This window comes from Carassius auratus, chromosome 48, assembly GCF_003368295.1.
Source record: "Carassius auratus strain Wakin chromosome 48, ASM336829v1, whole genome shotgun sequence".
Classification (NCBI taxonomy): Eukaryota; Metazoa; Chordata; class Actinopteri; order Cypriniformes; family Cyprinidae; genus Carassius; species Carassius auratus.
The window spans coordinates 2,870,892-2,888,305 of NC_039290.1; the positions used below are offsets into that span (position 1 = coordinate 2,870,892).

The 17,414-nt window shown below is 37.1% G+C and overlaps 1 protein-coding gene across 5 annotated transcripts in view; it reads right to left on the reverse strand.

The window, feature by feature from the left end:
- Positions 1–1,411: 1,411 nt before the first annotated feature.
- The window catches only part of LOC113065522 (neural cell adhesion molecule L1), a 47,830-nt gene continuing 31,827 nt past the window's right edge, over positions 1,412–17,414 (reverse strand). For 3 of the 5 annotated variants that reach the window (XM_026236821.1, XM_026236823.1, XM_026236820.1), the window contains 26 exons: positions 17,047–17,149; positions 16,036–16,229; positions 13,064–13,186; positions 12,795–12,965; positions 11,829–11,943; positions 11,553–11,737; positions 11,275–11,406; positions 10,592–10,735; positions 10,211–10,322; positions 9,822–9,982; positions 9,197–9,356; positions 8,962–9,086; positions 8,626–8,727; positions 7,891–8,088; positions 7,598–7,668; positions 6,764–6,989; positions 6,518–6,633; positions 6,200–6,425; positions 5,996–6,118; positions 5,473–5,643; positions 5,121–5,234; positions 4,779–4,928; positions 2,710–2,841; positions 2,537–2,609; positions 2,425–2,436; positions 1,412–2,284 (listed from right to left, as the gene is read on the reverse strand). In XM_026236821.1, coding sequence (XP_026092606.1) covers positions 2,029–2,284; positions 2,425–2,436; positions 2,537–2,609; positions 2,710–2,841; positions 4,779–4,928; positions 5,121–5,234; positions 5,473–5,643; positions 5,996–6,118; positions 6,200–6,425; positions 6,518–6,633; positions 6,764–6,989; positions 7,598–7,668; positions 7,891–8,088; positions 8,626–8,727; positions 8,962–9,086; positions 9,197–9,356; positions 9,822–9,982; positions 10,211–10,322; positions 10,592–10,735; positions 11,275–11,406; positions 11,553–11,737; positions 11,829–11,943; positions 12,795–12,965; positions 13,064–13,186; positions 16,036–16,229; positions 17,047–17,149 — 3,695 coding nt within the window. In that variant the 3' untranslated portion in view covers positions 1,412–2,028. Of the gene's footprint in view, positions 2,285–2,424; positions 2,437–2,536; positions 2,610–2,709; positions 2,842–4,578; positions 4,929–5,120; positions 5,235–5,472; positions 5,644–5,995; positions 6,119–6,199; positions 6,426–6,517; positions 6,634–6,763; positions 6,990–7,597; positions 7,669–7,890; positions 8,089–8,625; positions 8,728–8,961; positions 9,087–9,196; positions 9,357–9,821; positions 9,983–10,210; positions 10,323–10,591; positions 10,736–11,274; positions 11,407–11,552; positions 11,738–11,828; positions 11,944–12,794; positions 12,966–13,063; positions 13,187–16,035; positions 16,230–17,046; positions 17,150–17,414 lie in introns of those variants that run through there. The other 2 variants (XM_026236822.1, XM_026236824.1) reach the window with 2 other exon arrangements.

Below are 17,414 nucleotides of genomic sequence, written 5' to 3' on the forward strand. Positions count from 1 at the left end.
CAACTAACAAGTTACTTGAAAGCTAAAAAAAAAAAAAAACTCAAAATTTAAAAACCTAAAATATAATCAACAAGACAAATTTTCAACGTCATAACGAACAATCTTTTAGGACTATATTTACATTCATCTGGAAATTAAGAGATTGATTTCCCCCCATGCCCCTTCTCTTGAGAAATACCAGATGTGCCATAGATTCTCTCAGTGCTATATTCTGCTATATTCGTTATCAAACATCAGAACAAATGAAAAGCAAAAGAAGGAACGAATGCTATTTGGTATACTGGTATGGAACGATTCCCACCCAAACAAAGCATACATTCTGTGTAACAAGACACAAGCCAATACATGATTGCATTTTACATAACCAAACTAAACTGTGTGTGTGACGTACTCTCTCACAGCCCTATCTAACTCAATACGACCTCAAAACTACGCACCTTACGTGTGTGTTCTTATGGCTTTACACCAACAGGGCTGCAAGAGAAAATCAGTCTGTACAGTTTAATACAATGCAGAAAACAAGAATTAAGCACACAAAGGTTTAACATGAGAGATGGTGATGAGCATGTTGTTGAAGGCAAGCACAGGAACCCATGGAGATGAAAGATTATAATACTGTATTTGGCTAAATTGATAGATGCTTGTATGTACAGCTTGCTATAACCGATCTTATGTCGTAGAGTCATTGCATCTCATGTATTTACACTATGGAAACCTGTAATCTTAACTGAGGGGATGCCGATATGTATCTTCTGTTGAATCACGATATTACAATAACTCAATGTACAGATGACTTAAAGGTACTGTAAGCAAATTTTACGGAACGGAACTCAGGAAATATCTGAATTATTAAAAAGGAGAAATATTTACGGTGGAGACTTAGTTTTGTCAATCTGTTGTTGATTAGATGGTGGCAGATCTGAATGTGACATTGCAGTAGATTGTAAGAAAGGCTGTCGTTTCCCTGGAAGAATGAGTTATGACGTTTTGATGAAAAGTTCAAAATGAAATGTATGCATATATGCATCATTCACAATATCAATAAGATGCTCCGCCCAGAAAATAGAGGATTCTTTTTTTAAAAGAACTGGACACTGTTCAAACTTCTACTATAACATGTATCCAAATTTACCAAGTTGTTCGCCAAAAACAAATTGTGTCACAACACACTGAATTTTGACAAAGATGCACCATCAGGGCCACGCTAACCCGGGTGTTTTTTTTTTTTTTAAAGGGTGCATATATAATTCATTGGCTAAAACGGAGAAGATCCACAATGGCTAACGTCACTTACAGCACCTTTAAAACACGACACAAAACTGATTCTTGTGTAAAAAAAAAAAAACAACAACCAAAAAATTATAACAATAAATATATCATTAAAAAAGAATAATAAAAATGGTTTCGGCAGGACTTCAAAGAATAAAGAATAAAAAAAAAAAAAGAAATGGCAGAGACGCACAAAACACAATAAGTTAGATTAAATTTTGCAACCATTATAACCAGCTCATGCTGTCTATATGCTTGCACAACGCACTTAGTCATGATTTTAAGGCCCTCAGCTTCTCTCTTCTCCCTCACACCCTCCTTCTGCATCGCTTCTTACTGACTAACAGGTGAATCCGACTCTGATTTGATTTGGCGTTCACCCTTGGGAGCTCGGTGTCTACTTTATGTCACTCAATAATCAAACAAGTCTCTTCTGGAGAGGTTCTTGTCACGTCAGTATAACTGTAAACGGCTATAGCCTATTTTATATTGTAAAATGAGAGATATTATCTGTAAACAACGACGAGCATGGCAGTCTATTTGTTATATGTCAGTCAAATGTTTTCCTCTGACTGTATTAAAAGTGTTGGTCCAATTATGTCTGAAGTAAGTCCCAGCAGTGCTTCTGGTTGGTTTTCTCGGCATCTGTTGTGTGTGTAGGTCTCAGTATTGTGGGTTTTCGAATATTTGGTCAGTCATGAGCAGTTGCAACAGGTGGGCACATGTGTGAATCCACATTTGGGCTTGGTCTCGCCCCGGCTAGTCAAGGAAGGCGGCGGAGATGGGCAGGCCGTGGTGGGAGATGGCTGGGGCAGGATTTAGAGGGGAACTTTCCTGAGTCCCGGGGTCAGGAACATCTCGGACTCCGCTGCTCTGACTGGCCAGCGACTCATCCATGATGACCTCGGTCTGCACGCTGTTGCTGTTGGCGTAGTCATCTAGAGTGTCGTCAGTACATAGCTTACTATCCTCGCACAGAGACGGCTGACTGGCTGTCTGCTTCTCCTCATTGTCACTACGCAAGAAGAGAAAGGGGGAAAGAAAAATACAAATAAATCCATACATTTAAATAAAAAAATGCCACTCTGTGCATGCAAGGGGAAGTATTGAGAAAGCCATGCATGCAAAAGAAGACAATGCCACTGCCAAGAATACCTCTCCAGCGATCTGCAAATCATTAGGAAGAGCATTAAGGAGAGAAAGAAAGAGCATAAGAAATAGGGAAATGAAGTTTATGCAATAATCTGTCTAACAAACGTCACCACACCTGTACTCTCCAAAAGCCTCGTTATTCATTGGTCGAACTTCAGAATCTATCTGGCCTTCTTCTTTTTCTTTGACTGTGGGAAGAATACAATTAGTAGTTAGTAATGTCAAGGGACTAATCGCACTAAGGGTGGTTAAATAGATTAGAATGACGTGTGACACTGCTTCTTATACCTGAATATTTTCCACCTTTGCTGCGTTTTATGAAACACAGAATGAGCAGTACCAGCAGCAACAGCACGAGGGCGCTGATGAGTCCAATGAACCAGCTCTCAGTCACAAACCCTTGACTTATCTCCATGACTTCTGAAGTGAGGAAAATTGTGTTTGATTTTTATTAGTATTATAATTAATGAAGGGGGGGGAAATGGAAATGCTGTCATCATTTACTTTCCTTAACCCATCTTGCCCAAAAATATGCTTAAAAGTCAAAGAACATTCGATGCAAGCCTCCCAAAAAGTTGCATCTAGCTTATAATCTCTTAAATATGAAAACACAATAAATCAGTTTGCCTTAAACATAGAGCAGCCATTAAGTTGACCCAACAGGGTATTGTGTATCAATAAGTTAATTAAAAATAAATGAATAAAAATAAATAGAATTAAGAAAATATTACATCTTTATAATAAAAAAAAACTGTTTGGTTACCAACATAATGAAAAATATCTTCTTTTGTGTTCAATAGGAGAAAGAAACTCATAAGGTTGCAAGTTGAAGATGACACAATAGCAGCAACATTTCTATTTTTGGGTGAAATTTCCCTTATGTAAGTAGTTTCCGTACAAGTAACCTACAAGGAGTACTACAGTGAAGTTACACAGTTTTATAAATTCACATAAAACATATTTTCCTACTATACTTTGTGATGTAAATATGTAAAATATCACATATTTTATGAAAAGGCACGTATTGATTAGGTCAAATGGATTAACCTTGACAAAAGTCCATGGTATTCATGAAATTAATGTTGTTATTTTTTTTTTTATATATGATTATTTACATAATTTTTATATCATGGGCTATACCCATGTTTGTTTGTTTATTTATTTACTTATTATTGAACATGCAGTTATTTTATTCTTAGAAGTATGTTAGTTAAATGAAAATAAATATTTTTTTAGACCCATAGTATTCAATAGCTGACTGTAGTAGGTGATTTCATATAATAATGTAAATGTAAATGCATTACTTGTCTGAATTTCAGCAATAAAATGGAATCATAAGCTACTAGTCATAAAACGAATTGGGGTCCTTGACCAATTAGAATGAAACGCATCCAAACTGGATAAAGGGGCCTCAATATTTTGCCCCTTACAAGACATACTGTAATGTCATAAAAGGGAGAAAAAGATGATCTACATCGATTCATCCCATGTGTTAGCTCTTTATCTTTCCGTTCTTCCTTTTGTGTGACTGACGGGAGTTAGTAAACTGCTGCTGTCACTTGAAAACTGGAAATCTCCACCCTCCATGGCAAAAGCAGACAAGGAAGAGGGGCAGTAGAGCTGTGGAAAGATTGCTCTCTCATCTCCTCCTCTTACAGATTTATTCCCTATCAAATTAAGGTCTACTGTACAGTAGAGATGTCATTTAAAGTGTTAAGTTATGTTTTAGGTGGGATATTATGAAGGGGAAAAGCATTAAAGAAGACCAATAACCTTGATTTATTAACCTGTTAACACAGTATAGCCCATTTCCCCATGTCAACAAAAAATACTTATTAGTAACTTTATATGGGAGGGTTTGCTTTCGCCATGCTTCCTGGAAGTAGGGGTAGGGACTTAACAGCCTCATGTGACAGGAAGGAAGTGAATACCTTTTTTTTTTTCATGAAATACTTTATTTGGTTGTTTGCTTGCATGTCATTGAGAAAAAAAACATCGATAACATCTAGAAAAATACTTACAAAAGGAAAATGACAACTATAAACTGTGGAAACTATAGTTGCCGGTGGGCTTAAATGGGTTAATGCTGTTACAAACCTACACTACCTTTCAACCTTTGGGGTCTGTAAGATATAAGACTTATTCCAGAAACAAGAAATATACTGACACCAAACTTTTTAATGGTAGTGTAGATGACCTTCATTCTTACAATGAAAAAAAGACATTTGGAAGATACTACGAACATGGCAGAATGGAAAATATTACACAGATGTCTTCTTTTGAATTTCTTCTGTTATGTAAATAGAACACCAGTGCAATTTATTATAAAAAGCATTAAGAGAGCAGTTTGCTATTACTTGCTCCTGCTGTCTGGATCTCATACTCCCATAAAGTTTTGTTTTTGAAGTCGATCTTCAGGCGGTACTCGGACCCGGACTGGAGCCCCTGCAGCCTGTAAAAAGACTGAGAGCTATTCACTCTCTCAGAGCGCTTCCATGTGCCTTTACCTGGACAGATACACACAATACAATACAAATCAACACACACTCGTTTTTATTCTCTCTCAGTTACTGAAAAAGTAGAGGCACTAACTAACATACATGTATGACTTAATAAAGCCGCTACTTCCTATTTTGCTATTCAACAAACGAGCTTGAGTTCAATCATTCTTAATCACATCCCGTCCATATGGCACATACCGTCTTTTTTCAAGTAATGAATAAAGAATCCCACATTCCTCTGTCTTTCTTTGGATACCCATGTCAGGTTGACTGATGTCTCTCCAGTCGATAAGCTAATGTTGGAGGGTGGAACTGTTCACACACACACACACACAAAACAAAACTGCATGATTGTTCACAACACAAACTCAGTTGTCCAAATACAATTCAAATTGGCTGTGATTATGTCAAGTTTCCTTTTAGTTTCAGTGTGGACAAATAAATAACTTCGCTAGAATTGTGTCGCATTATGTCTGGTTTGGACAAAGTGTCTGTGGAAACATCTCATATATCACGTGGATATAATTTAGAGATCAGTAAAATGTTGGACCTCCATCCAGAGTTGTAGCTCCCTCCCTGATGATTGGCAGTCCTTCTCCCTTAGCGGTGAAGCCTCGCAGGTAGAAGCGGTAACGGCTGTGAGGATCCAGCTTTAAGTTGAAGTGAGACACGACGTGGTCACTGATCTCGATCATTTGCATGGGACTATCTTCTTTATCAACTGCAGAGAAATGAGGGGGGGACATTGTTTAGTGGTTTTTAAAACTAGTTGTTTTAAAATGTAAACCATCAAGCACGTGCTGTGCAGTTGCTATAGTGCAGGGTTCCTCTAATCTGGTCCTGCATGGCCACCGGACTGCAGAGTTTAGCTCAAACCTTGATCATAGTCCCTTAACTGTGATTTTCTAGGAATCCTGAAGATCTTGATGAGCTTGCTCAGCTGTGTTTGATTAGGGTTGGAGCTAAACTCTGGAGGGCAAGATTTGAGGAACACTGCTATAGTGTTTGTTAGGGATTTCTGATGCTTAATGTTCACTGCTTCTAATACTCTTGATGAGAATGGGTCAACACACCTTGTTGATACTTTAATGTGTATCCTTTCAAGACACCGTTCGGCTGGGTGGGTGGAGTCCAATGCAGAGTCATTTCTGTCTCCGATGGGCTATCCAGCACTAAAGATGATGGAGGACCAGGTACTGAAAAAAAAATGGATGACAGGATTTGAATCCCTCAACTTTCTTCATCTAATCTTCATCTATTCGGTTTTTCATTTTTACCTCCTTCCGGAGTGTGGAAAGTGAGGGGGTCAGACTGGGGACCTTCTCCTTTATTGTTGAAGACGCTCACAGACAGTGTGTAATGGGAGTATGGCTGCAGGTCTCCCAGAACCTTCCTCTCCTCATTACTGTCAGTTATCACAAACGAGATGTTCCTTGGCTTCCCCTCCCTAACACGCTCCCGATTGAGGTGTCTGCTTTCCGGGCCATAGTGCATCAGATAAATCTATAGGGTGCATAATACATAAACTGTCAAAGATATTTCACATCTAACATTTTTCAGTTTTTGGCTGAGCTTAGCACAGTACAGTATATTACCTTGTAACCCTGCAGACGACCTCTCACAGTTTCTCTGTTTATGGGCGCCCACGTCACTTTGACTGCAGTGCTGTTGATCAGTTCCACTGCCACATTCATAGGGGCCTCAGTCGGGTCTGACAGGAAGAAAGAGCACATTAGGATTAACATTAAACTAAATTCATTGTTTAATTGGGGTGAATTGAGATGCATAACCTTACAGGAGGATTCACAGAGCAGTAAAAATATCAAACAAGACAAACTCACAGTCCTCTCCAGAGTATCCAATAGTGGATTTGGGCTCCGGACCTTCTCCTATCTCATTAACAGCTTGCACTTTAATGTCAAAGGCAGAGAAGTTGCCCACATCTGTGACGGTGAAGGGTGGAGAGGTCATGAATTTGGTGTGCCAGGATGGACCGCTGCCCAAAACTTTCCTCCACATCACTTTATAGCGAAAATCTGGGCCGTTGAAACTATGTCTGTCCATTTCCTGCAAGAACACAGATTCAGTTTTGGGCCAAACTGTATTTTCTGGGAACAATGAGAATTTCAAACACTGACAATGGTGACTTGCATAGTAGAGGGACTCAATTTTTAGGCAGTTTCTTTACCCTAACTGTTCAAATGAACCGTTTCACTAAAATGAATCAGACCTTCCATCACTGCATATGAGTGAGATGACCGTGAAATTACATTTGAACAGATTCGCTAGAATCAATCAGACTTTTTTTCCCACTACATATGAGAGGAAGGACTGAATAGGATGAACCGATTCACTAGAATGAATCAGACCCGACAATGCTACATACAACAACTGTGAGCACGAGTTGTTGTTAAGTTAGTAGCGGCAATACTTTTTTAGTTGGATACTTTCCAACACAGCTTACAATATAATTGAATATGATGGCTCCTTTTGGAAATTTGTCATCTATTTTGGAGCTTAACAGTCCTATCTCCTGTTCACATTTTTTTTCCCTGTTTACAATATCTTTTGTTCCATGGGGGGAAATATCATACAGGTTTGGAACAACATCAGGATGAATACATGATGACAGAATCATTTCTGGTCTCTTTAAAATGCTGAATTGTGCAACGCACCTTCCATGTGATGACAAGGTTGCCGGGGTCGATGGAATCACTGCGCACTCCTTCAGGGTTACTGTCTGGAGCTGTAGAGGACAAATCAGAATTTAGTGCCAAGTTGTTCTAACATGGTAATAAAACTGTCACTTTAAATCAGCCACATGCTGAGAGAAGATACAAACACAAATCCAAAGTGTATTGTAATGAATCAAGGGACAAAACAAATGCATCACAGTGTAGTATTACAAGTCTTTTCTGTTTTAAGTCTATGTAAATATGCATATGTGCACACGAGCAGTGTTACTTACAAGCGGCTGGTGTGGAAAAGACATCCGTGTACATGCTTGGGTCACTCTTGCCAATGTCATTGATAGCGATGACTCGGAAACGGTAGGAAAGGAAGGGCTTCAGGGAAAGGGTAGTTCGCTGATTGTTGCCTGACACGCGGCTTAGCTCCTCCCATTCTTTTCTTTCATAGTCAGTCTCCTCAAACTCAATCAGATACTCTAGATACATAAACACAAACATATACAAATAGAATAGCAGGAAATGTCCCTGATTTTTAGAAAAGACTGGCCCCCCAAAAAGTATTTGGACACTTCAGTTGCTGCCATGTGATTGGTTGATTAGCAATTTGTGTTACACACACACACACATATATATATATATATATATATATATATATATATATATATATATATATATATATATATATATATATATAAATGGTATATATACTGTATTTGGCTAAAAAAGTGCTAGGAAACATGCAAACTGTGCAAAATTGCCTCAGAAAAGTTAAGTTAGTTTTGAGAAAATCTGGTCTGATATTAGTTTGATAATTTGTTTGTGAACGCAATGACTTTTATACATATTAAATGTGGCTGAAGTGTGCAAAAATTTTCAATTTTAGAATTTATACAACATTTGACATTTAAAGGGGGGAAAAAAATCAATAAGCATTACAAAAAAAATGTATATGCATCTCATACTTGACTACATTCACTTAAACTGTTGCCTAAACAGGGAGACGTTTACGGTACCTAGCACAGGGCTATTGTGATCATCTCCAGGTGTCCAGCTGAGAGTCACACTGCGATCTTTAGGTTCTGTCATCTGTATTTGGGTCGGAGGGTCTGGTCGGTCTGGTGAATGAGAGTTGAGAAAGAGGTAAGGGTAAGATGCTAGTAAAAACAAGCCATCTTTGGATTTAAAGGTTATTTCTTGAACATGCCTACAGCCAAACGTGTCCTTTTGCCCTTTCTGTAGGTCACATTATCATACAACATGCAATACACAAATAGACATACAGATCCAGACACATAAAACGGTTTAGAAATGGCCATATTAGAGAACAGGCAGATTATAAAGTTACCTACCAACGATAGTGATGGAGCCACTCGCTTCAGCCATATCCAGAGTGGTAATGACTTCACAGGTATAAATCCCTCCATCCTCTTCTTTGACCTCAGGTATTATGAGGGTGGATTCGTCTATCATGTACCTAAGACATGAATGTATTTATGGTCAGTGAAGTTAATGGATCATGTTATATAGATTTCAACTAAGCCTTTTTGAAGCATTCTGAGGATAAATAAAAGTATAAAAGCATACTTGTCAGAATCAGAGGATTCTGTGAGCTTCTGTCGGTTCTTCCTCCACTGGACTTGAGGGGTGTCCTGTCTGGAGTCCACCTGGTACTCACAGGTGAGGGTAGCAGGCATCCCCCGCTGGATTCGCAGAGCCAGTGGAGGTTTCACAATGACTGTCTTATCTGAGAGACAGATTTTCTATTAGTATAAAATATCTTAATTTTAAATAAAAAAAAATTTCTTTATATTTTTTGTCTTGTTTCATATATATATATATATATATATATATATATATATATATATATATATATATATACACACACACATACATATATACATACATACATACATACATACATACACACACACATTATAAAAAAAAATCCACAAGATGATGTAAGATAAGAGACTTTAAGAGAATAAATTGTATATATATATATATATATATATATATATATATAATCCATTTTCCTTGTTGTAATAAAAGTCTCTGTACACATAATATTAGTATTTAATAATATTTTGCATAGTTTCTTTTCCTTGTATATGGATATTAGAACACAAAAAAAGCCAAAATTAACATTATCAAAAGAAATGATCCTTAAACCCCGAAATGGAGCCTTATCTAAATATGGTGTGGAACTCACTGAGTACATCCAGCTCAGCAGTGATGGTGATTTCACTGTTGCTAACAGTGCAGGTGTACTGGCCGCTGTCATTGAGGGAGGCGTTACTGATCTGTAGAGAGCCATCGGGTAACTGGCTCATCCTTGAGTTGGCTTCAAGAGCATCCCAGGACTCACCCTCCCTGTGAACGCACAGAATATTAATTTTAGCCTGTTCAAAGGGTAGCGTGCATGTTTTCTCCAAAATGTTGATTATTGAGTATGATTAACCCTTTTTTCCAGTGGACTCCCAACAAAACTGCTAACAACCCCCCAACCCCTCATCTCAAACACACAATACACCAATAATCAGAACAGAGCACTTCTGGCATGTGAGGAAGGGACACCCAACAGGATAGAGTCTGTCTCACCATGTGACATTGGGCTGAGGAGAGCCAAAGGACTCACAAGCCAGCTCAGTCGTCTGTCCCTCTGCCACAGAGTACATGAGACCATTTTCTGTCAGAATCTGGGGAGGCAGTTCTAGAGAAACAAAATGAAAACATTAGAAAATGTATTTAGTCTTTACAATTCTCAGAACCAAAAAGAATTGCGATTGGCTATGCAATTATGTTCAGGGTGGTTGATAAATATGCTGTTGCTAAGGTGTTTTGAGTGGTTGTCAGCATGTCACTATGTGGTTGCTGGGGTAGTTTACAAATACATCTATGATATTCTGGTCCCTGTATTTTGCCTTAGCAAGCACCACAGCAAAAATAGCTTTTTAGAGCTGTCTTTGGAAATTCCCTTACCTATAACATAGACGTAGGCATTGATGAGGATAGATCCATGCTTATTGACTGCTTTGCACTGATAGACTGCAGTGTCACTGAGTACCACATTCTTCAGAGTGAGAACGCCATGTTTCAAGCTGCGTCTAGGGTCTGGGTCAATATCTACGCAAAAGGACAGCTCAATATGTCAATACAAGACCATATACCAATGTCTCAAACAAAGATTATTCTACATTTACAAGCAAAATATACAGTAAAGGTACAGTTCACCCCAAAACGAACATTTTGTCAATTTATTCACCTACATGTTGTTTCACATATGTATTCGTTTTAGTTCTGTTGAACACGGAAGATGATGTTTGGAAGAATACTAGTAATCAAAAAGTTGCTGGTAGCCACTGGCTTTCATAGTATTTTTTCCCTACTATTGAAGTCAATGGCTACCAGTAAATATCTTATTTTGTGTTCAACAGAGAAAGAAATTCATACAAGTTTGGAACAACATGAGGGTGACATGGTCACAGTTCTCTGATTTCGGTTAATGTTCACATAACATGTTGGAACTTTTTTCAATTTGACAGTTTTGTGGTTTTATGAATTAACTTTGCTTCAATTCACATACCCATTGCAGTTCCTTCTCAAAACCTAGTGTGGGAAACCCCACATTAAGAAATGGAATGTGTCTTGACTGAATCAATTACCAGTAAGACGATTTCCATTGATGCTCCAGGTGACCTCAGGGCTGGGAATACCGTCAGCCTTACATTCCAATTTGACCATATCTCCCGGGGCGTACAGTTGGCTCTTAGGTTTTTTAATCCAATATGGGGCAGCTATGACAACACAAAACACAACAACTTATTATGAAAGGTATCAGCCAACAGTTATATGCAACCCATTTTTTTTTCTCAAGTTCACACCCCACATCTAATTCTAAATCTGGAGAGGATGTGATGTGCCAGTGTGAAGCATACAGTACCTTCCACAGTGACTCTGTAGGTGTGAGTGATTATGCCTTGCAAATTTGTGGCAGTACACTGGTACTCGCCACTGTCAGACTCTGAGATGTTCTTAAAGCGCAGAACCCTATCAAAACTATCTCTGGATGTGCGGGACTCTGACAGGACTCCATCCTTCCTGATCCACTGGATTTTGGGAGAGGGCCTAATAAGTGAGAGAATAGGATGTAAACACACCGGGCGATTTTAAAGGTAGTAGCTCTCAAAGACACACAGTCAGAGTTGGTCTCACTTACAGGCCCTGAACAATGCACTCCAGCTCCAGGTTTTGGCCACTGAGCACCAGATAGGAGCTGTGGGAGCCAGTGGGTCGCATCATTTGTGGCCTTCTGTTACGCACTACTGAGTTAGCTACAGATACAGACAAAGACAGAATCATTAAGGGAAATGAAGAGAGAGCATTATAAACAATTAAAGCTGCAGTAAGTGTGTGTTCACACATTTTATGACAACTTTTATGACACTGGACAGACAAATACGGAGACAAACATAATGAAAAGTGAAAGAACATTGGATGGATGGATGGATGGATGGATGGACCGAACGAAATAAAAAATGGATGGATGGATCAAACAAAATAAAAAATGGATGGATGAATGGATCGAATAAAATAAAAAATGGATGGATGGATGGATGGATCAAACAAAATAAAAAATGGATGGATGGATCGAATGAAATAAAAAATGGATGGATGGATGGATGGATCAAACAAAATAAAAAATGGATGGATGGATCGAATGAAATAAAAAATGGATGGATGGATGGATGGATGGAACGAACAAAATAAAAAATGGATGGATGGATAGATAGATAGATAGATGGATGCATGGATGGACAGCACAAATTAATGGATGGATGGATAGACAGAACTAAAATGGATGGATAGATAAATGGAACAAAAGAAATGATGGATGAACGGACAGACAGAACAAAAGGAATGGATGGATGGACAGAAAAAAAGAGATGACAGACAGACAGACAGACAGATAGACAGATAGATAGATAGATAGATAGATAGATAGATAGATAGATAGATAGATAGATAGATAGATAGATAGATAGATAGATAGATAGATAGATATTTGTATTTATAAAAATAAATAAATGTCTTGCTCTTTCTCTTCTGTTGAGGCTAAAAGTTTTTCAGAAACAGCTGGTTTGATTGGTCAAGGACAGTCAGTATTTTCTGCCTTGATGCTTACAGGGGACAACAGTGAGTTTGATGGGCTCTTTGAGGACTATGATGCGTGCGCTGGGGAACTGCGTGTTGCAGGTGTAGTCGTCTCGACTGTCTGCTTCAGTCACATGAGAGAAGTACAAGTTTCCATCACGACCCTGAATCACACGATCGTTTTGCTGAATGTGCCGCAGCTCTAAAAGAAAGAGATGTAGACACAGATGCATATATGTAGATATTGCTGAGATATGGCTCATGTTTAACAGCGATAAACCAGGATAAAAACAGACTAACTCTTGTCCATCCAGTGGATGACCGGAGCCACAGTGCTGTTAGGAGGATTACAGGGAAGAACCACACTCTCTCCTTCATCCACCTTCTTCGACACCTTCTTCTCCTTCTGTAGAGTGGGAGTGTCTGAAAGAGAACAGAGAATTAATTTAAGTTACACTACCGTTTAAAAGTTTGGGATCTTTATAAGATTATTTAATGCTTACAATGGCTGCATCAAAAATACAGTATAGGCATAATAAGGTTAAATATTATTACAATTAAATTAACGGTTTGCTGTTGTAATATATTTTAAACTGTAATTTGTTCCTGTGATGAATTTTCAGCAGCCATTACTCCAGGCTTCAGTGTCACATGACCCTTCAGAAATCATTCTAATATGCTGATTTGGTGCTCAATGTTATTGTCAATGTTAAATGAAAACTGGTGCTGCTTAATAATTATGTGGAAAACCTTATACAGTTTTTTTTTCTCTCAGGATTATTTTATGAATAGACAGTTCAAAGGAACTGCATCACATGATTATAAATACCAAATCTAAAACATACAAACTTTTGACTTGAAATAAAATAAACTTAAACTGAAATAAAATAAAATATAAAGAAGTAAACTTTTTTTATTACAGCTAGTTGCCATCATTTATCATTTTCATTTACTTCTCATTTTCATTAACTTTATTTATTAACTTTATGTACTAAAATAACTAACAATAAAACTTAAAAAATAATAATAATAAAATAAATGATGAATGGATGCACAGACAGAAAAAAATAAAGGGATGGATGGTTAGATAGCTGAAATTATGGATGGATGGATGAATAGAACAAACGAAATGATGGATAGATAGATGGATGGATCAGTGAATGGATGCATGGATGAAGAGAACAAAAGAAATAATGGATAGATGGATGGATGGATGGATGGATGGATGGATGAATGGATGCATGGATGAATAGAACAAAATAAATAATGGATAGATTGATGGATGGATGGATGGATAGAACAAAAGAAATGAAGATATATTGATGGATGGATGGATGAATAGAACAAAATAAATGATGGATTAACGGATGAATGAATAGAGCAAAATAAACAATGGATGGATAAATGGATGGATGGATGGATAGAACAAAATAAATGATGGATGGATGGATGGACAGAACAAAATAAATTATGAATAGATGGATGGATGGACGGATGCATGGATGAATAAAACAAAAGAAATGATGGATAGATGGATGGTTGAATGGATGGAATAAAATAAATTGATTTACAAAATAAATAAATACTACAGCCATATATATATATAAAATAAAAATGGCAACAACAAAAAGAAAATACAAAATTAAAAACTAATAAAAACTATAATATCTCTAATGATACTAAAATAACATAGCATTCATTTAAAATACAAATCTTTTGTTGTCTTTATTTTCACTTTTGATCAATGTAATGTATCCTCACTTAACAAAAGTATTGATTTCTTCTTTTTAAACTTTTTGCTGACTTTAAACTTTAATTCTTAGACATGGAATGGATTTTAAATTAAAATTTCACAATTTCAGATACATTTTATCCTTGTGTGCTAAGTAGCTAGCAAGCATAGCTGACATTATTCCGGAGATCAGTTTAGGGGAAAGTTACTTTTAAAAGTAATGCATTACAATATTCTGTTACTCCCTAAAACTCCCGTTACTTAGTTACTTTTTATGAAAAGTAGTGAATTACATTACTTTTGCTTTACTTTTTAAATATGAGCAGGGCTTGATTAAGTTCTATTTATAGCAAATGTACAAGCCCTTTCACACCAAAAAGTGTGATGAATAAACCTCTAAATTCTCGTCTGTAAGGTAGAACGCAGGAGAAGAAACTTCAACACTCTTCAGCAATAAAAAACAATGAAGCACAATTATTAATTTATCTAAAGTCATTTTTGCTTATTAGTATGGTTGAACTGGATCATCAAAGGTCAGCAGCAAAGACACTTGTTAATAAAATTGGATTAGAAACATTTGTGTAATTTAACATTTAATTATTGCAGGTTTGTGTCATATTCTGAGTCATTTTGATGAATACTAAATCAGTTTTTTGTGAGTGGGATAAAATAATGCACATTTACATTTAGTATAGAACTACAGTAACATCATGTTCACACAACACCTCTGTACTTCCGATTTCTCCCAATATGGGGACAGGAGACTTGTCAGTCCATAAATGGGAAAACAAAGTAACTGCCATGACTTTTCTGAAAAAAGTAACTCAGATATTTTCTTGTAAATTAAAATGTAATGCGTTACTTTACTAGTTACTTTTAAAAAGTAATCTGATTACGTAACTCGCGTTATTTGTAATGTCTTACCCCCAACACTGCAGAAGATGCCTTAGCTTGAAATCATATGAAATAGGTGTGTGAAGACGTGCATATTAATGTAGCCAGCCCCAGCTGCGTATGGAGTTCATAATATGTGGGCTATTGTTAGCCCGCTCATGCTGAGTACTCTCACTTCCTGCACATATTAATCCCACGAGTGGCCGTCCCCGCTGGCACACTTACACAACACACACTGGTTTCTCAGGTAACTGTTGTCAGGGAAACTGGTAGAGAGGTCAGGATAGAGGAAAGGACACCGGGAGATTTCTAGATAGCTAGTCAAAACAATAGTTTTGTTGTTGTTCGTAAGTACAAAGTGCCGCTCGGTGTTGTGTTTGACAGCTAATTGGGATGCAATCTGAGATTTTTATCCATTCTGTATTTCTTTGAACTGTGACTGGCACACACAATGAGCTGTAATTTTCCTCTTAATGTCATTTTGTGTGTATGACACAACAGGGAGCAAGGGGCTTGATTTTGGGCTGTTATCTGCTGTGTGCCAGATTCTCTACAGAAAACTCACTGCATGTGGTAACGTCAGGATATCAAACAGGCAATCATAAGTGTGTCGGTTTATAATGCTGCAGAAATGAGAGCGACTTACTCTCTGTGACAATACGAGCCTCGTTAGACACCGCCGTGCCTAAATGATTAGACGCGTAGCAGTTATATCTGCCCTGGTATTGGTGAATGGGTCCATCTTTGGCGGTCAAAGAAAAGGTCCCAGAATCTCTGGACACAGAGAGTTCAGGGTCTTTAGAGGGGTCAAACTCCAGACCATCTTTCACCCAGCGGAACCTAGAAATAGTGCAAAGAAGAAATACATTTCAGTATTTTTTTTACATAATAAAGAAAAATAACATCCTTAAATTAAATTGCTATAGTGATAAAATATTTTTTGTAAACAATCCCTTTGAAGATTAATAATAAATTATCTCACAAAACTATTCAACAATTTGGTGTCCATAAGATTTTCGTTTTTTTAAAGCAATTAATACTACTTTCCAGGAAGGATGCATTAAAATGGTCAAAAGTAAAGATAAATAAATTAATAATGCTGCAAAAGATTTCTGTTTTACATAAATGCTGTTCTTTTGAACTTTCTGTTCATCTAAGATATTAAGCAGCAAAACAGTTTTTAGCTATGCTAATAATAATAAGAAATGTTTCCTGAGCACTAAATAATCATATTAGAATGATTTATGAAGGATCGTGTGACACTGAAGTAATGGCTGCTGATAATTCAGCTTTGCCATCACAGGAATAAATTACATTTAAAAATATATTACAATAAAAAAAATCACTTTTTCAACAATAACAAAAAAACTTTTACTTTAAATTGTAATAATAGTTTTTATATAGTATTTCTGATCAAATAAAAGTTTTTGAGATTTTATTCAGCAGCATTGAAAACTCTTATCGACTCCAAACTTTTGAATGGAAGTGTATAAAATGCAAATAATTGTATCCATAATACCTTACAATACACCTTAATTTTTTTCTTGTATTGTAACTGTGGGAACAATTATGTATGCAATATATAAAGCATTATATACCATATAGGCTTCAAGTAAACTGTTATCAAATTATGTAACGTGTTGCGATGGATACTAACGTGGGCGGGGGATTCCCAGTTGCCTCACAGGTGAGTGTGATGTCATCTGCTGAAAAGGTGGTGACAGACTCTGGTTGGGCGGTAATCACTGGGGGGCTTTTCACTGTGGAGAGAGTACACAATCACACACCAAACATTCAATTATCTAGTTACATTTCTGTGAAGTTAGCAAAGCAACACCCTAAAAATAGAAACAGACATCTATTTACACAGAGCTATAATAATTGCCCATTTGTAAGTCACTTCAGATGTGGATAAGGGAAGGCAAATTAGTCACAGTAGTTAGGCAGCCTTTCCGCTGACCTGCTGTAATCACATGACACCACTATTCAAAACAACTTAATGATCTGCTGCGCCACTGACTTCAG